We start from the raw sequence: 24,977 nt of genomic DNA, 5'->3' as shown, positions 1-24,977 counted from the left end.
TCGAAGTTGATTAATCATAATGTTTACATTAGTGAGTGTCCTTGTCCATATATTTACACAACGTATAGGAAACACACATTTTCTGAGCTAATTGGAGTTTCATGGAAACCACATTTGGACACCTGATCAGGTTTGGGCCTTTTAGTTCCAGTGAAGGGAAATTGTAATGCTACAACATATAAAGACATTCTGTACAATTGCGTGCTAGCAGTTTTGTGGCAACAGTTTGGGGAAGAAACATATGGATGTCGTATGTCAGATGTCCACATATAGTGTATTTTGAACATTCCACAAGTCACATGTTCAAATGGAAGTTGCACAATATGGATACATGAAATACTGACATGACAACTCCACTGAGAATGAGCTCATCTACCTAAACATGAGATTGGACATTTTGTGAATGTAGTATCTAGATGGCTGATTTTACAACAAGACATAATTGATGTGTTTCACCTTTCATGGTATAAGCTTGATTTCCCTGAAAAGGATAAAGCGGTATAGAAGATGGATGGATGGATCGATGGATGGACATTTTGCGTTCCATTCATCTTGCGTTCTAAAAAAACGCATGTGAATGATGTAATTTGGGACAAAGGGCGTGTCTTGTTATCCATGATATTGTTAAATCTCCGGCTCTCAGCCCCTCACTGATCAGAGCATATGCAGAGAGAGGTGTGAGTGCAGCGTGAAAGCAAGACCTTGCACTTGCAGGACAGTACTGGCGACATTTGGAAAGTCACTAAGGTTTGTCCAAAAAGTCGCTAGGCGCTTTTTTTTCTCAAAAAATCTCATATTTAGATAGAAATTAGAATCTCTGATATGTTTAAGAAATTAGAATCTCTGATATGTTTACCTGAATTTCTGAGTTTCTTAGTATATGGTACATCTCCATTTTGCTTAAATGACAGTGTGCTCTTGAGATGGCATGGACTCCATAGGTTTGTACAAAAACTTATGATACATTTTAGATCAAATCCATTGAAGTGTCATCTGAGGCATGGACTCCACTAGGACCTCTGAAGTAGGCTGTGGTATCTGGCACCAAGAAGTAATTCGAAGTCGATTAATCATAATGTTTACATTAGTGAGGGTCCTTGTCCATACATTTACACAAAGTATAGGAAACAAACATTTTCTGAGCTAATTGGAGTTTCATGAAAACCACATTTTTTGTGTAAGTGATTGCACGAGAACGACTTCCAGCTTTATATCCAGCTTGATAAATGAGGCCCATTGCACCAAACACTCACTCAACCCTGTTACCTCAACACATTCACAACTATGAAATACACTACATATATTTCCTATACATTTCAAGTGACCATGTTTCAAAGGAAGTTTTTGGACACCTGACCATCAAATTCATATGTACTTTTTGAACATCTCATTCCAGATTTATTCCCCTTTTACTGTTATAATAACCTCCACTCTTCTGGGAAGGCTTTCCACTAGATTTTGGAGCATGTCTGTGGGGATTTGTGTTCATTCAGCTACAAGAGCATTAGTGAGATCAGGTACTAATGTCGAGTGAGGAGGCCTGGGGTGCAGTCGGTGTTTCATTAATCCCAAAGGTGGTCAGTGGGGTTGAGGTGAGGTCCCTGTGCAGATTTTTCACTCCAACTTTGGCAAAGCATGTCTTTATGGAGCTCAAATTGTGCACAGGAGCATTGTCGTGCTGGAACAGGTCTGGGCCTCTTAGTTCCAGTGGAGGGAAATTATAATGCTACAGCATACAAAGACATTCTATACAATTGCGTGCCAGCAGTTTTGTGGCAACAGTTTGGGGAAGAAACACATATGGATGTCATATGTCAAATGTCCACATATAGTGTATTTTGAATATACCACAAGTCACATGTTCATAAGGAAGTTGCACAGTCTGGATACATGAAATTCTGACATGACAACTCAACTTTGAATGAGCTCATTTACCTAAACATGAGATTGGACATTTTGTGAATGTAGTATCTATATGGCTGATTTTACAACAAGACATAATGAAACATAATTGATGTGTTTCACCTTTCATGGCATAAGCTTGATTTCAGTTACCAGATGAGCATAAACCTGTTCGACATTCACAATTGGGCGGCTGTGGTTCAGGGGGTTGAGCGGGTTGTCCACTAATTGTAAGGTTGGCGGTTTGATTCTTGGCCCATGTGACTCCACATGCTGAAGTGTCTCTGGGCAAGACAGTGAACCTCAAGTTTCTCCCAATGTCAAGTTAGCAACTTGCATGGCAACTCTGCTACCATTGGTGTGTGAATGGGTAAATAAGACACAGTGTAAAGCGCTTTGGATAAAAGCTCTATATAAGTATGACATTTACCATTTTACAATCATGCTATACTACATAGGACCATACTATATAGGACTTATATAGTGAATTGGTGTCCAAAATGATCAACGTCCTTCCTGGGGTTCACTGCCAGAAACGTCCGTCTAACATCGTGTTCCCTCACAGTAAATAGAGTGGAGCAGAAACCAGGAGGGGATGGAAGCAGGGCTGGACTGATGCAGGAGCCAGAGGAGGGTGGAGGCAAGGCTGGAGCAGATGAGTGCTGTTGTTGTGATGTTTCAAAGCAAGCAAAGAAGCAATTTAGCTCTTCTGCCAGCATCGCACTCAGGTCTCCTGTTGTCGCATCGCGGCCTCTGTAGTTTGTGATGTCTTGTATGCCCTGCCACACCTCCCGTTTATCTAACTTGTAACACTAACAAGTCACATGACACCGGGGAGGGACACTTGCTAATTGGGCCCAATTTGGACATTTTCACTTAGGGGTGTACTCAATTTTGTTGCCAGCAGTTTAGACATTAATGGCTCTGTGTTGAGTTATTTTGAGGGAACAGCAAATTTACACTGTTACACAAGCTGTACACTCACTAATTTACATTGTAGCAAAGTGTCATTTCTTCAGTGTTGTCATATGAAAAGATATAATCAAATATTTACAAAAATGTGAAGGCTGTACTCACTTTTGTGAGATACTGTATATATATATATATATATATATATATATATATATATATATATATATATATATATATATATATGTGTGTGTGTGTGTGTGTGTGTGTGTGTGTGTGTGTGTGTGTATATATATATATATATATATATATATATATATATATATATATATATATATCCTAATAAATATAAAATCAGTTTTTGATAGATAGATAGATAGATAGATAGGTAGATAGATAGATACATTTTTTTGCTTTTGTATTTTTTTATATTATTCTTCATAACTTATGATTTTTAAAAATAACGTTTACGACTTTTATAAAACTATATAACAGACAGGCATGGGCGTGACCATGCATTCTTTGTGGGGGGTCGTGTCCCCCCCCAATCTTGAGGAAATACCAATCCCTCCCCCAAAATATACAGTACAAAATATTTTCTATATGTCCCCCTTTAATGAACCCTGCTAACGGATCTGTCTTTTCTTAATCTATTCTATTTATTTATGTCTATTCCTTTTTAATTTATTTACGTTTGTTAAGGAAAATAGGTGTGTGCCCCCCCTCCAATTGTACGCTTGGTTGCGCCCATACTCAACGCAAGTTCGTTGATCTAATTTAGCAGCTCAGTCTGTAAGAAATGGAGACAGCAGCCAAGCGTAGAAAAGTGCAGCAGAACATACGAGCTTTTTTTTCAGACAGTAAGTAAATAGATACCTAAATAGTAGGTAACCTTAGCTTAGTATAGAAGGCATCATACCATGGCTTGGTTTGTTCTTAAGAACGTCAATTAACTTTTGATATTTGCACACCCACGAAGTAGGCTAGGCTAATGTCAGTTCCAGTTTTTGACCATTAACGTTACATTCACTTGTATATCCTCCCGCCGAGTTCGTTGTGAACACTCACGTTGTGACAGACTGTTATAAATGCGAGTGAAAGTGAGGAAAGTTGCACAGCATTTCGTTCCTTTACACTACATTTGGCCTAAGGACAATTAAGTGATTTTACAAATATAAGGCTCAGCATAATGCTGAGATGTGCTAGCTTGGCAACGAGAGATATGGAACTAACGTCTGAGTTGTGGCCATATTGTAGTTATCCATTCAGAACTAGTTATGGCGGTTTGTCTTTAGAATTAAGAAAATAAAACTCCAGTACCTTTTACATAGCTAACATTTCAGGTTACCACTATATATTGTTGTACACTTATTACATAGCAAGCTAAACAGCGTGATGACATTGACATAATAAATGACACCAGTTACACAAACAGAATATTCAATTTATGAAATTAAAATGATCATCTAAGTCATTCATTGCTCTTCTGGGAAATTAATGGTACCTGGTTACAATGCAGGCAGCACAGCATTGCTTGGAAGCATCCGTGGGGAAATTGTATTTACAACATATATAGTGTTGAATTTAGTTTCATAGGTAGCCATCCTTTCTGAGTTTGTTTAAAAGTCGTGATTGCGTGTTTAAATGTTAGCGTGTGTGGTTTAACTGCACACACCTTAGCTTGCTTCTACTTGCTATGGTGGGTTTCATGGTAGGTTATGGAGCAGAGAACACATCTTCAAACACAGGAGGTCCACAGCACCCCATTTTCCCCATGCTGTTGGAGCTTCTATCACTCAGAAATGACGTGGATTCAAACGGTAACTGAGACCCCCCCCCCCCCCCCCCCCATGTCCCTACCATGGCTACGCCCTTGCAGACAGGTACGGAACATGAATGATCAAAAATGTTTCTGAATACTATAACTACTTTGAACAATAGAACAAGGCTGTAATAACGTGTACTGTTTTACATGTAAAACATTTTGCATTACGTTCGTCTTGTGTTCTACAAACATTCGCATGTGAATGATGTAAATTGTGAGGAAGGTCACGTCTGGTTATCCTGGTCTGGTTATGACACTGTTAAATCTCTGGCTCTATGTCCAAAGTGTCCGTAGTGTATGAATGGGTGTGTGAATGTGTGTGCACGGAATGAGCCTCCCCTGGCGCACCCTGGGAAACGTTCAGTATCATACTGCTGAGCAGCTAATCCTTCCACCACGATGGTTCCAATATGAAGTGGAACCTCGACACGAAAAGAAGATCATCTCTGGCTCTCAGCCCCTCACTGAACAGAGCAGATGCAGAGAGAGGTGTGAGTGCAGCGGGAAAGCAAGACCTCACGCTTGCAGCACAGTACTGGAGATATTTGAAAAGTCACTAGGGTTTGTCCAAAAAGTCGCTAGGCGCTTTTTAAAAAAAAAAAAAAAAAAAAACCCACTAACGCGGTCTGAAAAATTGCTAAGTTTGCAACACTGGTCTGCACTAACAGCTAGATAAAAGGCAGCTAGGCTCCGCCTCTCCCCAGCAAAAAGAAAATACAGAGGGAGCGAGAACGCAGAGTTTTTCAAGTAATGCACATTCTATTAGAAAAGCAATAAAATACACCGTGGACCCAAATGATGCAAAGTCTGTGAATTCTAAAAAACATTTGCGCCCCATTCCGATCTCTCCACGCCCCCCTGGTTGAGAACCACTGTATTATAGAAACTGGAAAATGTCATTTATATACAGAGCGATCCAAAAGTCTGAGCACTAGTGAAAATTTAGCAAATGTACATTATTTTTTAATTTAATACAACTACTTTCATTACAAATTATATTATTGACAACAACTTGATTGAAAAGTACAATCTGTGAAATGTTTACCTGAATTTCTGAGTTTCTTAGTATTTGGTATATCTCCATTTTGCTTAAATGACAGTGTGCTCTCGAGCTGGCATGGACTCCATAGGTTTGTACAAAAACTTATGATACATTTTAGATCAAATCCATTGAAGTGTCATCTGAGGCATGGACTCCACTAGGACCTCTGAAGTAGGCTGTGGTATCTGGCACCAAGAAGTAATTCGAAGTCGATTAATCATAATGTTTACATTAGTGAGGGTCCTTGTCCATACATTTACACAAAGTATAGGAAACAAACATTTTCTGAGCTAATTGGAGTTTCATGAAAACCACATTTCTTGTGTGAGTGATTGCACAAGAACGACTTCCAGCTTTATATCCAGCTTGATAAATGAGGCCCATTGCACCAAACATTCACTCAACCCTGTTACCTCAACACATTCACAACTATGAAATACACTACATATATTGCCTATACATTTCAAGTGACCATGTTTCAAAGGAAGTTTTTGGACACCTGACCATGAAATTCATATGTACTTTTTGAACATCTCATTCCAGATTTATTCCCCTTTTATTGTTATAATAACCTCCACTCTTCTGGGAAGGCTTTCCACTAGATTTTGCAGCATGTCTGTGGGGATTTGTGTTCATTCAGCTACAAGAGCATTAGTGAGATCAGGTACTAATGTCAAGTGAGGAGGCCTGGGGTGCAGTCGGTGTTTCATTAATCCCAAAGGTGGTCAGTGGGGTTGAGGTGAGGTCTCTGTGCAGATTTTTCACTCCAACTTTGGCAAAGCATGTCTTTATGGAGCTCACTTTGTGCACAGGAGCATTGTCGTGCTGGAACAGGTCTGGGTCTGTTACTTCCAGTGAAGGGAAATTATAATGCTACAGCATACAAAGACATTCTATACAATTGCGTGCCAGCAGTTTTGTGGCAACAGTTTGGGGAAGAAACACATATGGATGTCATATGTCAAATGTCCACATATAGTGTATTTTGAATATACCACAAGTCACATGTTCATAAGGAAGTTGCACAATATGGATACATGAAATACTGACATGACAACTCAAATTTGAATGAGCTCATTTACCGAAACATAAGATTGGACAAGTAGAAAGGATGATTATACATTAGTGGTGCCATGGATGAGTAGAATATATTATAGGAACTGGAAAATGTAATTTATATACAATGTGGCCCAAAAGTCTGAGCACTAGTGAAAATTTAGCAAATGTACATTATTTTCTAATTTAATACATCTACTTTATGATACATTTTAGATCAAATCCATTGAAGTGTCATCTGAGACATGGACTCCTCTAGGACCTCTGCAGGTGTGCTGTGGTATCTGGCACCAAGACGTTAGCAGCAGATCCTTTAAGTCCTGTAAGTTGCGAGGTGGGGCCTCCTTGGATCAGACTTGTTTGTCCAGCACATCCCACAGATGCTCAATCAGATTGAGATCTCAGGAATTTGTAGGCCATTTGAACACCTTGATCTCTTTGTCATGTTCCTCAAACCATTCCTGAACAATTTTTGCAGTGTGGCAGGGAGCATTATCCTGCTGAATGAGGCCACTGCCATTAGGGAATATCGCTGACATGAAGGGTGTACTTGGACAACAATTTTCAGGTCAGAGGTACGTGTCAAAGTAACATCCACATGAATGCCAGGACCCAAGGTTTCCCAGCATAACATTGCCCAGAATATGTTCACCACCAGTTCACCAGTTATCCTTCCGTGGTCCACTTTTGGTAGGTACTGACCAATGCATACCGGGAACAACCCACAAGACCTGCTATTGTGGCTCTGACCCAGTCATCTAACCAGCACAATTTGGTCCATTCAAGTCACTCAGATCCCTACACTTGCCCATTTTTTTGCCCAAGAATTGTTGCTCTACATAAAGCTGGCCTAGGCTATAAGAAGATTGCCAAGACCCTGACACTGAGCTGCAGAACCGTGCCCAAGACCATACAGCGGTTTAACTGGACAGGTTCCACTCAGAACAGGCCTCGCCATGGTCGACCAAAGAAGTTGAGTGCACGTGCTCAGTGTCATATCCAGAGGTTGTCTTTGGAAAATAGAGGTATGAGTGCTGCCAGCATTGCTACAGAGGTTGAAGTGGTGGGGAGTAAGCCTGTCAGTGCCACACACTGCATCAAATTGGTCTGCATGGCTGTCATCCCAGAAGGAAGCTTCTTCTAAAGATGATGCACAAGAAAGCCCGCAGTTTGCTGAAGACAAGCAGACTAAGGACATGGATTACTGGAACCATGTCCTGTGGTCTGATGAGACCAAGATAAACTTATTTGGTTCAGATGGTGTCAAGCATGTGTGGCGGCAACCAGGTGAGGAGTACAAAGACAAGTGTGTCTTGCCTACAGTCAAGCACGGTGGTGGGAGTGTCATGGTCTTCGGCTGCATGAGTGCTGCCGGCACTGGGGAGCTACAGTTCATTGAGGGAACCATGAATGCCAACATGTACTGTGACATACTGAAGCAGAGCATGATCAGTATGCAGTATTCAAGCATGATAACGACCCCAAACACACCTCCAAGACAACCACTGCCTTGCTAAAGAAGCTGAGGGTGAAGGTGATGGACTGGCCAAGCATGTCCCGAGACCTAAACCCTATTGAGCATCTGTGGGGCATCCTCAAATGGAAGATGGAGGAGCACAAGGTCTCTAACATGTGATGTCCTCCGTGATGTCATCATGGAGGAGTGGAAGAGGACTCCAGTGGCAACCTGTGAAGCTCTGATGAACTCCATTCACAAGAGGGTTAAGGCAGTGCTGGAAAATAATGGTGACCACACAAAATATTGACGCTTTGTGCCCAATTTTGACATTTTCACTTAGGGATGTACTCACTTTTGTTGCCAGTGGTTTAGACATTAATGTCTGTGTGTTGAGTTATTTTGAGGGGACAGCAAATTGACACTGTTATACAAGTTGTACACTCACTACTTTACATTGTAGAAAAGTGTCATTTCTTCAGTGTTGTCACATGAAAAGCTCCAATCAAATATTTACAAAAATGTGAGGGGTGTACTCACTTTTGTGAGATACTGTATATTAACCTACTTATAAATATTGACCTAAAAGTCAACATATTTTTTATTTTACTGTAAACGTCAATCTTTTTTTAAATTGCAGTAGTTAATATTTTCTAATATACCACAAATTTATTTATTTATTTTTCCATCCATCCATCCATCCATCTTCTACCTCTAACTCCTTTTCAGGGTCACGGGGAACCTGGAGCCTATCCCAGGAAGCATCGGGCACAAGGGGGGGTATACCCTGGACAGGGTGCCAGTCCATCGCAGGGCACAATCACATACACACTCACACACCCATTCATACACTACGGACACTTTAGACATGCCAATCAGCTTACCATGCATGTCTTTGGACTGGGGGAGGAAACCGGAGTACCCGGAAGAAACCCCCGCAACACGGGGAGAACATACAAACTCCGCCCACACATGGCCCCGGCGGGACTTTTATTTATTTTTATTTGACAAAAAATAAATCATTATTGAGGTTATGTTATTGAGTATTTCCTCTGTAAAGTCATCTGTTGTCAGTCATCAGTCAAGTTCCCTTGACTGTGGAATTTCCTCAAATCAAACATGTTATATAACTTTCCAGTAAAAATTAGTTTTTTTTTGGCTGTGTGTGACAAGCACGTGACCAGACATGTAATGCAGCAGTATATAAACTCAGCAACAATGTGGCAGCTCTACATACAAAGACACACACAAAGACAGGTATGTACCAAACGCACACACACACACACACACACACACACACACACACACACACACACACACACACACACACATATTTGTAAATTATCCTCAATTAGCTTAAAGCCCTTAGTTTTATCTAGATAAAATGAATCTTGTTAATACAGGCAGTTGGTTTCACTTTTATATTTCCTATTTGTGACTATCAGAACAAAGTGAAACCTGTGAATGAGTGGCAAAGGATGTGAGTAATAGTGAGGAGGAGTAATATTCAGGAGAACGGAAAAAGCAAATGGTATTTAATTCACAATGTCTTTATACCTCAAACACAGCCAAACTATATTCTCAGTCTTTGCAGAATGAGGGTTTTGCTTGTTGTTAGCGCTCTCGTGGCTCTAACCAGTGCTGCCAGCATCTCTCTGGAACACCTGGAGTTTCATGCCTGGAAGCTGAAGTTTGGTAAGAAATCTTTTTAAACTGTGGCCTGAGGGCATTTCATAAAATATTTCTAGTTGGATTAACAAATGATAACATACACAGAGTACACCTTTAAAAAAAATCATAAAATGAATTTGAAAAAAATGAAGGATGATTCTGAATTTAAATTGAATGAGATCAACTTCTTTCAAATACATTTAACATATTTATGTATTTTAATAATAAATCAAAATAAAATCAAGCCATTTTCTGATAAGTTCAAGAAATTATACAAATCATTATAGTTATCTGAATTATTGAATTGCAGCAGTAGCTATTAAATATTTTCAGTAAATCATTTACTGTGTGCTTGTGAAGAACAATTACATACTTTCACTGACCCTCATTTTAGTATTCAGTCTATATAAGCTAATGGAGTTGGGCTTGTGTTAGTACTGTCAGTGTTGTTGGTTTTCCAGGGTAAATGCATGTTCCAGTTGGTCTATAAACTCCTTAAACTCTCAATTTATTCATCAGTTATTAATGTTAAAGTATATTATTCAAAAAAACACAAGAAAAAACTACATAAGAAAGTATATAGTGTAAATAATTTAAATTTGATTTGGAACTTGCATCAGTTCCTGGGAGTTTAAAGGGATTAAAGGTCTTTATGGATTGGGACACACATCATTTTGGTATTAATCTATGCCACAAGTCTGATTTTGTGTGTATGTGTGTGTGTGTGTGTGTGTGTGTGTGTGTGTGTGTGTGTGTGTGTGTGTGTGTGTGTGTGTGTTTGTGTGTGTATTTACAATTTGTTTGAAAAAGTTCCACATGATACACTTTATTTAATGTATACTACACAAATAAAAGGGGGTTAAATTGAATTAATTATTTCTTTTAATAATGTTGCCACAGTGTTTTAGAGTAGATTTACTGACTGTATTGTGAATTAGTAAATCAGAAAATAGATGTTGGCAGTGCTACACATTATGAAGTCTTGTTAATTAATATATTAATGAATAAACATTTTGCAGAGAAATGAGTACAGTATGGGGGCATTGTGGCTTAGTGGTTAGCATGTCCGCCTCACATCTCCAGGTTGGGGGTTCGATAGTGTGTGGAGTTTGCATGTTCTCCCTGTGCTGTGGGGGTATCCTCCAGGTACTCCGGTTTCCTCCCCAGTCCAAAGACAGGTAGGCTGATTGGCATGTCTAAAGTGTCCATACACATTCGCACACTCATGTCCATAGTGTATGACTGGGTGTGAGAATGTATATGTGAGTGTGCCCTGTGATGGATTGGCACCCCATCCAGGATGTACCCCGCATTGTGCCTGATGCTCCCTGGGATAGGCTCCAGGTTCCCTGCGACCCTGTAGAATAAGCTGTATGGAAAATGGATGGATGAGTACAATTCTATATCTACATTCCAAATAATATGTTGATATAGGTAATATTACCTTTATACAGTATTGATGATTATTCTTCAAATTGGCCTTCAGACTCCTCGGGCAGTCAACATTATCTCTTATCTCCCAACACACCTACACCAGACATACAGAGTTCATGGTTGCTTTGTTTAGGCATGTTGGAAGAAAGCACAAATGTGGGTGGTCCTGAATACCAGTTTTCTACAGTACATAATGCATTGTAATGAAATTTTGCAGCATGTTTTTAATTTCAGCATCTGCCAATCAAATGTATGCACCTTTTTAAATAGTGTGTGTTTTTCTCCTAGGTAAGATCTATAAGTCTGTGGAAGAGGAGTCTCAGCATATGAATACATGGCTCGAAAATCGCAAACTGGTCCTGGTACACAACATGTTGGCTGACCAGGGCATTAAGAGCTACAGACTTGGCATGAACTATTTTGCAGATATGGTAATTTAAAAAAGGCTAACTCTTTGGTATATCTTCTGTATAAGCCTTGCTTATCCTGGTGCCTAACCATAGTCTATGGATAGCCAAGTATGTGTCCTTACAGGTGAAATGTAGTAGTCTCCTCCCACCATTCCTCTGTCTAACAGAGTAACCAGGAGTACAGAGAGTCTGTGTTTAAGGGCTGCCTGGGATCCTTCAACAGCACTAAGAGGGACAGTGCAGTTACATTCCTCCGACAGGCAGGAGGAGCTGTTCTGCCAGATACGGTGGACTGGAGGGTCAAGGGCTATGTGACTGAGGTTAAGGACCAGAAGAATTGTGGCTCTTGCTGGGCCTTCAGTGCGGTAAGGATGAACAGCAGAGTTTGAACTGATGATTATGTTGCAAGAAATTTTAATTCAGCACAAGACAGTTTCAGGTTCTAATATACGTGCCCTTCCTCTGCCCACTGCCATTTAGCCTTTAATCCTAAGAGTAAATAATTCAATGATGCTCCTCAACCCTATCTTCATCCCCATTTGTCATCTCCTAAATGTATGGTGTCTTTTACAAGACAATCATTTGTTCTCTATTCTGCTTCCATCTATCCTCTCTCAGACAGGGGCACTGGAGGGTCAGACATTCAGGAAAACTGCTAAACTGGTGTCACTCAGTGAGCAGCAGCTGGTAGACTGCTCTTGGGTAGTTGGTAACATGGGCTGTGAAGGAGGCTGGATGGACACGGCCTTTGAATATGTGAAAGAAAATGGAGGACTGGACACAGAGTACTCTTACCCCTATGAGGCCGAGGTGAGAGGAAAACTGAAACAAAGTAATATGAACAGCTTAAATTTTTTTTGGCCCCGCCCATTAGACAAAAACTGGAATAGAAATTTTGGATCCTTTTGGCCCTTGTTAGGTCTATTTAAAAAAGTGAAATGTCCCCTCTCTTTCTCACTGAAGGATAGGTTTTGCAGATATAATCCAGCCACTGTTGGAGCAATCTGCAATGGCTATGTGGACATATGGTATGAAGATGAGAATGCTTTGCAGGAAGCTGTGGCCACCATCGGACCCATTTCTGTCGCCATAGATGCAGGCCACATATCCTTCCAGCTCTATGAATCAGGTGAGTCTGACACAATCACTGATAAATCAATGCTGTATGAATGCATGGTATAACTACAGTATATTGATGAAATTGAGGCAGTTCTTTGAGTTTTCTGAGACATTAGGGTTTCCTTTACTCAATTGATTCACTAATTACAATAATGGATTTAGGTGTCTATGATGAACCTGACTGTAGCAGCACTGAGCTTGATCATGGGGTCCTAGCTGTTGGTTATGGCACAGATTATGGACAGGATTTCTGGCTGGTCAAGAACAGGTAAAGAAAAACAAAACACAACAAACAATATATTAAAAAGCAGTTTCAATTTTCGAGGTTTCTAGAAAATAATATTTCTAGAATATTATCAAACTAATGATAATTATACATGAGTGATTATATTTGTTATGTGAAGCATGTAAAGGATGTAAACTGTAAATTGTGCATTGTGCATAAATCGTAAATAAATGCGACACTAACTTTAAATTGTATTTCACAGCTGGGGCCTAAACTGGGGTAATAATGGCTATATCAAGATGTCAAGGAACAAGGGCAACCAGTGTGGCATTGCCACAAAAGCCAGCTATCCTCTGGTTTAAAGTTGTGAACAATAAAGGATAATAATTATGAGACAGGTATCAGAGACACTTAATTTCACCTGCCATTAACTTCTTGTTAAAGACGTCTTACTTTTCATGAGAAATTCTATTAAAGACTTCTAGGTAGTATCTTCCATCTGAAAAAAATCTCACATTAAATAAAATAACTCATAAGCCACACTGACCATATTACATTATCAAATAATGAATGTAAATCTAAATCTAATTAATTCTACAGGCAGGAGAAAACCAATATCTTCGTGAATAACTAAAGAGGATGCTGCAGTCTGCAGAATGACTTCATGACTTGATCATCAACAGGAATTTTTTCCAGGAATCACAACCTCGCATTTCTATACAAATACAGTACCAAGTGTCAATACCTCAAACTAATCTGTAATTTCTATGGGATGGTGGAAAATATGGCATAAAAATGTAAAAAAAAATAAAATAAAATAAATGTGAATTTAATTAAAACTGTTTTATAATGTATAATAGTGTGGTCATGATGTTTGTTAGTAATAAATGAAAATGAGCGAACCACTGCAAGGGAATAGATGCTCATAAAATATACAGTGGCACTGGCATAAATTTTTTAGCATAAAATTTGGTCACTTCCGGTTTTAAATAGGATTTCAATGTACAATGATGAGCCTGTAATCTGTGATGTTAAAATTTTTCATATTTGATGTACTTCTGCAGATAGATAATAGCAAAGTGTCTGTAATTGCCACTATAAATAGTATAAATAAAGGAAACAGAAGAGCCTAGGAGAGCATTGAGTGAGGATAGTCACTTTAATGTATACTTACATGTAAAAATAAATCTGCTGCTTAGCTATTTTATCTGTAAGGATAAAATAAAAACTACAGCTTTGGGAACCTCTGGCCAAATTACATATTTTTTATTTTTATTTTTGAAGTAGAATTTTTGTAAATGAAAAAGAAGTAAACACAACCACAGCAGCAACCTACTAAAAAGGTTATAGCACAGTTACTTTATATTTGATGAACTTCAACAATAGAATATATGCTGTATATATATATACTTATACTATATTATCCTATTCTTATACTATTTAACATGCTTACAAAATAAAGAAAGGCTACAAAAAAAATCAAAGCTTTTCCAGCTTACAATTTAAACTGTCGAAAATTTCATAAGAAATGGCAGGCAAGGTCAAGTCAAGTCAAGTCAAGTCAAGTCAAGTCAAGTCAAGTGGGTTTTTGTTGTCATTCCTCTATATACTGTAGCTTGTATAGATTGTTATGAAATGATGTTTCTTCAGGACCATGGTGCAACACGGAACAGTATGCAAGACTTCATAAGGTGCAAATACACATCAGTGTGAGACGAGTGCAAAACAATAAATACACTCAGAACTAAGGAATTTTCAGAGATAGATCAGAAACCTATGGCTTGACCCTAAGCATGACCAGCATATATAGGTCCTTACAGTATCTCAGTGAAAGGGGCACAAGCCCTGAATTATTGAAGACACAAAATCTTCCTCACAAATGGGTTATGCTTAGGGGCAGTTCCCCACTGGAGAGAGATGATCATCATGGATGCCTCCCTCACCACCTGGGGAGCAGTGTGGTGTAACAGAGGTACAGGGGGCATGTGGGATCACAAGAACGAAGGCAGTCTGGCTTGTTCTTCTAACCAGTCCTGAGACACTGTCATATCCTGATCCACTCAGACCAGGTTGGCATGAGGTCTTGACATGCTCTTGATTTCACATGGAAACTCCTCAATTGGGCTCACGCATGGCTAGCTTTATTGCAGGTGAATCACCTGACTGTTTGGAAGAGCGACACATGCACCAGAGGTGGTGCAGCAGATCTGGGAAAGGTTTGGTCAGGCATAGGTGGAGCTCTATGCCAGGGCCAAGTTGTCATACTGTCAAGCGTGAGTCAATGGCCCTCTGGGTCAGGACTAGCCCACAAGTAGGTAGCCCTAAATTGGCCAGCAAAGTCAGGGTTCCCACTGTGACTCTCGCTATTGATGGGAATGTCCTTTCGACTTTATCATTACTGTCACAGATGAATGGAGAGGTGTGGCATCCCAGGCCAGACTATCTGAGCTTGTGGGTTTGGCCCTTAGAAAAACGACAATTTGATGGTCGCAATGTAGCAATCCAAGAAACAATCTTTGTACACGGCCTTTATACGCTGGGAACCCTAACCATAGGAACTATTCTGGAAGTTGTTTGCGCTCTTCTTACTGGACCTGATGCATTGCCAAGTGCCTAAAGTGTTAACCTTTTTACTGGAACTACTAGACCCCCTTATGGTGAGAATGCAACAGTCATCTCTGAACAACCTTCCAATGTACCATGAGTTGGTTTCAAATGACTTTGTGGTAAAGTGTATCCAGGTGTTAAACACTGCCCCTGGTGGTTAAGGGGGTGAAATGGTTATGAATGTATCTTGTGGTTATGGTTATGAATGAATCTAGTTATGAATGTATCTAGTATGAAACCAGGTTAACCAATAGTGATCCCTGTCATTCATTACCACCATCAACCTAGTAAGCACTCAAGGAATAGGTTCAAGGAACAGAACTCCTGACCATTATCCGGGGTTCACAGAACCATAGTTACATTCATAAATAGCCTTACCAAGCTACCAAAATTATATGGCTCTGTAGATAAGGAAATGTGTATATATCTCTGCATCTGTAAATTTTGCTTTTGTATGCATTTTCCAGTATGGTAGGTTTAAACCATGGTTCTGGATTAACTCTGTCCGACATATTTGTCTTTTATTTCCCTGCCCTTCACCTGGTTCAACTATACCTGATGAGGAAATAAAGATCTCTAATGGCCATGTCCACCTGACTGTGGAGTCATCTCATTTTATGACGGTGCAATTTCTGCGATAAACGTGTGCAAGTTTAACTAGGTCTGTATGTCTTGTGTTTTTTGTGTGACAAGCACCTGATCAGAGCCATAACACAGTGGCATATAAGTCAGGAAACCCGTGACAGCTCTCCATCCATAGAGAGTTCAACAGAATCAGGTATGTACCACATACATCTACTGTAGATACACATTTTGTGGGCTCGCTTTGCACAGATTAACTATATTTAAGTTTGAACCCTCCAGCTATTCAGGTTAATCAGACAGTTGTATTTCACAACAATTGAGACAAAAAGGATGCAAGTGTGAGGTGTGAAAATAGAAAGTGATTCTTTTATTCTGTTCTCTTCCTTCCAATAAGATAAAAAAAAAAACAACATCTAATTATTTGCAGAATGAGGGTTTTGATTGTCATCACTGCTCTTGTGGCTCTGGCCAGTGCAGCCAGCATCTCTCTGGAAGACCTGGAGTTTCATTCCTGGAAACTGAAGTTTGGTGAGAAATATTCTTATGCATAATCAAACTGTCAAACACTTAAAAAAGGATAATAAGAACAAGCGTTAGTAGTACCCACATCTACACATATCTCCAACAAACAAACATACATACATACATATATATATATATATATATATATATATATATATATATATATATATATATATATATATATATATATATATATATGAGAAAACAATTAAGAAGAAAATGCACTATTTTCATTTGTCAAGTTCCGTTACCTTTTGGGTTTTTTCCCTCCTAGGTAAGATCTATAAGTCTGTGGAGGAGGAGTCTCAGCGTAAGAATACATGGCTGGAAAATCGCAAACTGGTCCTGGTACACAACATGCTGGCTGACCAGGGCATTAAGAGCTACAGACTTGGCATGACCTATTTTGCAGACATGGTGAGAAGAAAAATATGCACAGTGAGGTCCAAAAGTCTACGACCAGTAGGGAAAATGCTTCTGTTTGGCATTCATTTTTCAATTTAACACAAAGTTTATTACAAATGATCTCATAAGCAAAAATTTGTGAAAAGTAGAATCGTAGAAATATTTACATGCAATTCAGAATTTCTTAGCATTTGGTATGCCAACTTCTTTCTTTTACAGTGTGCACTCAATCTGATGATCCATGTTAGATCAAATATATTGCCGTCTTGCTTGAACATGTGCTTCGGTAAAAGGGACAAGGCTCACAGGGACTCTAAATGATTTTTTTGTACAAAGTTAGCATGGTCAATATCACAAACTTGCTTAAATGTAAATAGTGACCTAGAAATTGTGCAAATATCTTGAATAATGAATAATCAACATGTTCCACATCTCCGTTTTTTTATTTTAGAATTTTAAATTTTTTTAAACTTTCTGCTTATGTTTACTTCCAGTGTTAATTAGAAAAAAATTTGAATTTCAATACACTGTGTATAAAATACACTTCTCATGATTATCACAGTATCATATTATTGTAAGTCATAACTTTAAATTTAACAAATAATAATAAATCCTTACACCACCTACAAACATGGTGTGGGTAGACAGGCTACTCTAAATTGCCCCTAGATGTGAATGTATATTTGTGAATGGTAAATTGATATGACTGGCACCCAGGGAACGCCCAGTGTTCTCATGAGAGGGTCTACATCAGGGACGAAGCAGTTACTGAAGATGAATGAATGGTTGACTGAAAACATATCAATTAGTATGGTCATCATACTTTACTATTTTCATTGCTTCTAATTTTACTGAATCTCTGTCTCTAACAGGATAACCAGGAGTACAGACAGTCTGTGTTTAAGGGCTGCCTGGGGTCCTTCAACAGGACCAAAGGACACCGTGCATCTACATTCCTCCTACAGGCAGGTGGAGCTGTTCTGCCAGATTCGGTGGACTGGAGGGACAAAGGCTATGTGACTGAGGTTAAGGACCAGAAGAATTGTGGCTCTTGCTGGGCCTTCAGTGCGGTATGGGCAGGCTTGACATATGGTTACTGCAGCATTGCCTTTTTACTCTTCCTTCACTGTCAATCAATGATAGATTTAATAATTGGCCACGTTTACTTTTGGTATGAATAGACTGCCTGTTTTCTTCTTTTGCCCTGTTCTCCTTTTATTTCTCCATCATCTCTCCTCTCAGACAGGGTCACTGGAAGGGCAGACATTTAGGAAGACAGGGAAGCTGGTGTCACTGAGTGAACAGCAGTTAGTGGACTGCTCCGGGAAATATGGAAACATGGGATGCGGAGGTGGCTTGATGGATCTTGCCTTTGAATACATTGAGGACAATAAGGGAATTGACACAGAGGAGTCCTACCCTTATGAAGCTACTGTGAGTGGAACATGAAAACACTCAGATGAATTAATTCAGATGAACACATGGGGACAACTCATTTTGATTGGCATGTCAGTTTTTTGTGAAATTGCTTAAAGCCTCTACTTGCTTTTTGTGGGATGAAAGTTGCTTTATTGAGTCATTATTTATTTATCCAGCAAGCTTACTGTTCTACAATATTCAGTAATATACAATATGAAGAAAGTGCCCCTTTTCTCACTCTCGACAGGATGGGGACTGCAGGTTTAAACCAGCTACTGTGGGAGCCACCTGTACTGGCTATGTGGATATAAACAGTGAAGATGAGAACGCTCTACAGAAAGCCGTGGCAAACATCGGACCCATTTCTGTTGCCATCGACGCAGGCCATATATCCTTCCAGCTCTATGAATCTGGTAAGTCCTGCATGAAAATTATAAACCAACCCTGTGTTACTAATCGGTTCTTCCTAACGCTTCTAGAACAATGTGAATGCTATTGCTTAGTGCTTTACATTTATTTGCTATAATCTTTGGTCCAATTGATTTACTGATTAAAATGAATAATTGATTGCATAATGTTGGAATTGGTTAAAGGAATCTACAATGAGCCTAATTGTAGCAGTGAAGACTTGGATCATGGTGTCCTGGCTGTTGGTTATGGCACAGATAATCAACAAGACTACTGGCTGGTCAAGAACAGGTATATTAAAAAAAAAAAAAAAAAAAAAAATCAGCATAAAAAATCAACATACTTTAGATATTCAAAGTGAACTATTTTGCCCCCCCCCCCCCCCCCCCCAAAGTTAAAAATCTCAACATATGGCCCAATAATGTTTATAATCTTGCCCACCCAACGAATTTTTTTTGTAGGTGACATATCCGCTTGTTCATTCAGAATGTACCTGCCAGATGAATGTTGATGAATACATGTAAGAGTAGTTGATTATGTACTGCTGGTCTACTAAACATTTTTTTTCCCTTTAGCTCACTTCACATTGTGCTAAGTGTGTTTTGGCCTGTTACCTAAAATGAGTTTGACACTCATGATCTACAGGCTCAGAGGAAATATTGGAAATAACTTTACACAATACCAATTAATATTTATAACAACTCCATTAGTTAAGATACAGTCAAGCAAGTTAAAGTCAATGGACCACATTAACCACTAAATTACTCACTGACCTTAAAAAAACAACAAAAAAAAACACAACCTTACTTTTCTTTTTTTACAGCTGGGGTCTCGACTGGGGTGATCAAGGCTATATAAAGATGACCAGGAACAAGAATAACCAATGTGGTATTGCCACAGCAGCCAGCTATCCTCTAGTTTAAAGGTGTGTACAATAATATGCACAATAAAAAAAAATGTCACAGTGATTAAAGGCTTTTTTATTTTGAGTAATGTTAACTGGCATTAATAGGTTCCAAATATAAATAATATAAATTTACTCAATGGCTATATCTAGAACTTTAACAAATTGGATTTTTGCAATGAATGCAAAAAATCTTACTTATTGATTTTTTTTTTTTTTTTTTTTTTTTTTTTTTAACAGGTGGGTGAAAAACAAGTCAACTCAATCAGCAGTATCTACATGACTTGGTTATAGAACACACTGCACAATGGAATCTGTGTAAAAATGTAGTCATTTTTAAAAATATAATTGATCTAGAAAACTGAGTACTGTAATATGTTGCCGAACCTTGTTTTCTACTTTTCTATTCTGTGGGCAGAAAGCATGGTTCGAAGACAAAAATGAGCATGAATGGAATAAATAAATAAATAAAATAATGGGGGGAAAAAATGAAAACCCTGGACATTCTTTCAATAATATTGAGTTATAGTGCACTTTTTTAATCACAGGGAACATATTAATAAATGGATTAAGGAGACGATGGGTTATGTCATTTTGGATGCACACTAGTTGACCTTGTTTAGTACTTATTTTATTAAGGTTTCCAGCCTCAATGCTAGTGAAAAAACTAATCAGATAACACTACTATCTTTCTGCACTTAAAATGAATGGTGTTAATATGTATGCAAAAAGATTATATAATATATTCTGACATTACTGGTTCTGGGACTGTGTTAATGTGTACTGAGTTTGGTGTTTTTAATTCAGCTCTACTTGTGTGATCCTTTTGCTTTTTCTTCGTCGTTTCTAAGTGAACGTTTGATAAAATTGTCTTTTGTTTTCTTTTAATAGTTACACTGTAGAAATACATTGGGTCATTATTCACAGAAGGCATGTGTTGAAACAGTTGCTCTCCGTAATGTAAATGCGATGTTAAGAAAGAAAGAAAGAAAGAAAGAAAGAAAGAAAGAAAGAAAGAAAGAAAGAAAGAAAGCATTATTGAATGAGCTATGTTTTGATGCTTTAGCTAATCTCATTTGATTTTTGTAGACATGCAGTCAGTTCAACATACAGAAGCCTCCTAATATGTAATTAGGATATGCATAACTATACCGATATCTGGTACAGAATCATTTAAATGTATGCAGAACTTCATGTTTAAAAATAGTGCTTAATGTTAGTCATTGCAGCAAGTGATGAAAGATGCACACATCACATGAGAAACAAATGCGCTTTAAAAAACACTAGAGGAGTTAGCAAATATCAGCTATGATTAATAAATGGTTACAGAAAACATTGATTATGTAATGAAAATGGCAAGCCTAAAGGGACAAAAGTGTCAAGTACAGACATGACCAAAGCAGAATATGGACAAAGTGGGCATGTATATAAAAAAATATGGTTTTATAACCTTTTCCAGCTGATCAACACCTCCTTTTCTGAGGTCCTCGGAAATCTCCTTTGTTTGTGCTATCAAACACTTCCACGAACGTGAGTTGTAAAAATCAGACTTTGACAGATTCCTGTTCTATAAATAAAACAGGCTACTCTCTCACACCTGAATGTCATCCTATTGATTGAAAACACCTGCCTCTAATTTCACCTTCAAATGAACTGCTAATCCTAGAGGTTCACCTCCTTTTGCCCCTCACAGATATGAAGTATTGGATCATTTCTCTCAATAAATAAATGACCTAGTATAATATTTTTGTCTCATTTGTTTAATTGGGTTCTCTTTGTCTACCTTTAGGACTTGTGAAAAAATCTGATGATGTTTTACGTCATATTTATGCAGAAATATCAAAAATGCTAAAAGTTCACAAACTTTCAAGCACCACTATATAGTGGTTTTATCGAGCAACTGCATATATCATACAATTTTCACGTTTTTAAATATGCATTCATTTAGACTTTCTAATATGCCGTTTTTTTGGACTAAGCCTGACCTCTGAAATATTGTCCCCTTGCTCTTCACCCTTGTCAGGTGATACATGCGGAGGAACTAAAGAATGATCACTAAGGCTCATATTCACATGACTGTAGAATCATCTCATATGAAGCAATTACTTAAAAAATGAGAATTTATTTGTTATTTGTGATCAAGTGCATGACAAGCAGCAGATCTGTAACTCCGTAGTATATAAATTCAAGGAACCTGTGCCAGCTCTCCATGTAGGGAAGAATTCAGTATCTGAGGTACGTACCACTTACACCTGACTATATGTTTATTATGTAGAGTGGCTGATTGTTTAACCAACAATAAATACTCTGGTTAAAATATACAGGTATTTTTAATTTTGTATTTCTTGGTAAGAGTGGAGTGGGGAAATGAGAGTTTTTACACTGTAATAAAGAAAACAAATCTTTACACAAACATAGAAATATTGATCTTCTCATTTTGTTTTGCAGAATGAGGGTTTTGCTTGCCATCATCTCTTTTGTGGCAATGGCCAGTGCAGCCAGAATCTCTCTGGAAGACCTGGAGTTCAATGCCTGGAAATTGAAGTTTGGTGAGAAATCTTATGTTTAATTAAACAATCAAGCACATTTTGCAAAACTGAAACTCTGTATGTCCCACAACTGTACAATGCTTATAAGAATGTTATTAAGAAGTCATGCAGTGTTTTCCTTTGTTAGGTTCAGTATTTATTTTTTTCAGGTAAGATCTAAAAGTCTGTAGAGGAAGAGTCTCAGCGTAAGATGATCTGGCTGGAAAATCGCAAGATGGTCCTGGTACATATCAATATGGAAATATGGAAACATGGGATGCGGAGGTGGCTTGATGGATCTTGCCTTTGAATACATTGAGGACAATAAGGGAATTGACACAGAGGAGTCCTACCCTTATGAAGCTACTGTGAGTGGAACATGAAAACACTCAGATGAATTAATTCAGATGAACACATGGGGACAACTCATTTTGATTGGCATGTCAGTTTTTTGTGAAATTGCTTAAAGCCTCTACTTGCTTTTTGTGGGATGAAAGTTGCTTTATTGAGTCATTATTTATTTATCCAGCAAGCTTACTGTTCTACAATATTCAGTAATATACAATATGAAGAAAGTGCCCCTTTTCTCACTCTCGACAGGATGGGGACTGCAGGTTTAAACCAGCTACTGTGGGAGCCACCTGTACTGGCTATGTGGATATAAACAGTGAAGATGAGAACGCTCTACAGAAAGCCGTGGCAAACATCGGACCCATTTCTGTTGCCATCGACGCAGGCCATATATCCTTCCAGCTCTATGAATCTGGTAAGTCCTGCATGAAAATTATAAACCAACCCTGTGTTACTAATCGGTTCTTCCTAACGCTTCTAGAACAATGTGAATGCTATTGCTTAGTGCTTTACATTTATTTGCTATAATCTTTGGTCCAATTGATTTACTGATTAAAATGAATAATTGATTGCATAATGTTGGAATTGGTTAAAGGAATCTACAATGAGCCTAATTGTAGCAGTGAAGACTTGGATCATGGTGTCCTGGCTGTTGGTTATGGCACAGATAATCAACAAGACTACTGGCTGGTCAAGAACAGGTATATTAAAAAAAAAAAAAAAAAAAAAAATCAGCATAAAAAATCAACATACTTTAGATATTCAAAGTGAACTATTTTGCCCCCCCCCCCCCCCCCAAAGTTAAAAATCTCAACATATGGCCCAATAATGTTTATAATCTTGCCCACCCAACGAATTTTTTTTGTAGGTGACATATCCGCTTGTTCATTCAGAATGTACCTGCCAGATGAATGTTGATGAATACATGTAAGAGTAGTTGATTATGTACTGCTGGTCTACTAAACATTTTTTTTCCCTTTAGCTCACTTCACATTGTGCTAAGTGTGTTTTGGCCTGTTACCTAAAATGAGTTTGACACTCATGATCTACAGGCTCAGAGGAAATATTGGAAATAACTTTACACAATACCAATTAATATTTATAACAACTCCATTAGTTAAGATACAGTCAAGCAAGTTAAAGTCAATGGACCACATTAACCACTAAATTACTCACTGACCTTAAAAAAACAACAAAAAAAAACACAACCTTACTTTTCTTTTTTTACAGCTGGGGTCTCGACTGGGGTGATCAAGGCTATATAAAGATGACCAGGAACAAGAATAACCAATGTGGTATTGCCACAGCAGCCAGCTATCCTCTAGTTTAAAGGTGTGTACAATAATATGCACAATAAAAAAAAATGTCACAGTGATTAAAGGCTTTTTTATTTTGAGTAATGTTAACTGGCATTAATAGGTTCCAAATATAAATAATATAAATTTACTCAATGGCTATATCTAGAACTTTAACAAATTGGATTTTTGCAATGAATGCAAAAAATCTTACTTATTGATTTTTTTTTTTTTTTTTTTTTTTTTTTTTTAACAGGTGGGTGAAAAACAAGTCAACTCAATCAGCAGTATCTACATGACTTGGTTATAGAACACACTGCACAATGGAATCTGTGTAAAAATGTAGTCATTTTTAAAAATATAATTGATCTAGAAAACTGAGTACTGTAATATGTTGCCGAACCTTGTTTTCTACTTTTCTATTCTGTGGGCAGAAAGCATGGTTCGAAGACAAAAATGAGCATGAATGGAATAAATAAATAAATAAAATAATGGGGGGAAAAAATGAAAACCCTGGACATTCTTTCAATAATATTGAGTTATAGTGCACTTTTTTAATCACAGGGAACATATTAATAAATGGATTAAGGAGACGATGGGTTATGTCATTTTGGATGCACACTAGTTGACCTTGTTTAGTACTTATTTTATTAAGGTTTCCAGCCTCAATGCTAGTGAAAAAACTAATCAGATAACACTACTATCTTTCTGCACTTAAAATGAATGGTGTTAATATGTATGCAAAAAGATTATATAATATATTCTGACATTACTGGTTCTGGGACTGTGTTAATGTGTACTGAGTTTGGTGTTTTTAATTCAGCTCTACTTGTGTGATCCTTTTGCTTTTTCTTCGTCGTTTCTAAGTGAACGTTTGATAAAATTGTCTTTTGTTTTCTTTTA

The 24,977-nt window shown here is 38.1% G+C and overlaps 2 protein-coding genes and 1 long non-coding RNA gene across 8 annotated transcripts; 2 read left to right on the top strand and 1 right to left on the bottom strand.

The window, feature by feature from the left end:
* The first annotated feature begins 9,362 nt into the window (after nucleotides 1-9,362).
* catl (cathepsin L) lies at nucleotides 9,363-20,661 on the top strand. 6 transcript variants are annotated; one of them, XM_017475949.3, is made up of 9 exons: nucleotides 9,363-9,447; nucleotides 9,776-9,885; nucleotides 11,584-11,726; nucleotides 11,873-12,070; nucleotides 12,324-12,515; nucleotides 12,669-12,834; nucleotides 12,987-13,092; nucleotides 13,313-13,448; nucleotides 13,651-14,394. In XM_017475949.3, exons 2-8 carry the CDS (start codon nucleotides 9,786-9,788, stop codon nucleotides 13,410-13,412), a joined length of 1,005 nt encoding a protein of 334 aa, XP_017331438.1. In that variant the 5' UTR covers nucleotides 9,363-9,447; nucleotides 9,776-9,785; the 3' UTR covers nucleotides 13,413-13,448; nucleotides 13,651-14,394.
* Nucleotides 17,133-21,435, bottom strand: LOC128633589 (uncharacterized). The gene is made up of 2 exons (XR_008397012.1): nucleotides 21,351-21,435; nucleotides 17,133-17,165 (listed from the first exon to the last, which is right to left on the bottom strand). It is a non-coding gene; the product is annotated as an uncharacterized LOC128633589 (long non-coding RNA).
* A 1,238-nt stretch (nucleotides 21,436-22,673) lies between these two features.
* On the top strand, nucleotides 22,674-24,851 carry LOC128633588 (cathepsin L). The gene is made up of 5 exons (XM_053682738.1): nucleotides 22,674-22,796; nucleotides 23,029-23,194; nucleotides 23,375-23,480; nucleotides 24,010-24,111; nucleotides 24,331-24,851. Exons 1-4 carry the CDS (start codon nucleotides 22,701-22,703, stop codon nucleotides 24,107-24,109), a joined length of 468 nt encoding a protein of 155 aa, XP_053538713.1. The 5' UTR covers nucleotides 22,674-22,700; the 3' UTR covers nucleotides 24,110-24,111; nucleotides 24,331-24,851.
* The last annotated feature ends 126 nt before the right edge of the window (nucleotides 24,852-24,977 follow it).

Source organism: Ictalurus punctatus, chromosome 9 (assembly GCF_001660625.3).
Source record: "Ictalurus punctatus breed USDA103 chromosome 9, Coco_2.0, whole genome shotgun sequence".
Lineage (NCBI taxonomy): Eukaryota > Metazoa > Chordata > Actinopteri > Siluriformes > Ictaluridae > Ictalurus > Ictalurus punctatus.
This window is presented reverse-complemented; position numbering and strand designations above follow the sequence as displayed.

Excerpts from the sequence above, each read along its gene's own strand:
- catl (XM_053682439.1), top strand. The coding sequence starts at position 9,786 with ATGAGGGTTTTGCTTGTTGTTAGCGCTCTCGTGGCTCTAACCAGTGCT. Across the intron at positions 19,002-19,181 it reads CTTCCAGCTCTATGAATCTG|GAATCTACAATGAGCCTAAT; the intron begins GTAAGTCCTGCA and ends AATTGGTTAAAG. Across the intron at positions 19,288-19,819 it reads TACTGGCTGGTCAAGAACAG|CTGGGGTCTCGACTGGGGTG; the intron begins GTATATTAAAAA and ends CTTTTTTTACAG.
- LOC128633588 (XM_053682738.1), top strand. The coding sequence starts at position 22,701 with ATGGGATGCGGAGGTGGCTTGATGGATCTTGCCTTTGAATACATTGAG. Across the intron at positions 22,797-23,028 it reads CCTACCCTTATGAAGCTACT|GATGGGGACTGCAGGTTTAA; the intron begins GTGAGTGGAACA and ends CACTCTCGACAG. Across the intron at positions 23,481-24,009 it reads TACTGGCTGGTCAAGAACAG|CTGGGGTCTCGACTGGGGTG; the intron begins GTATATTAAAAA and ends CTTTTTTTACAG.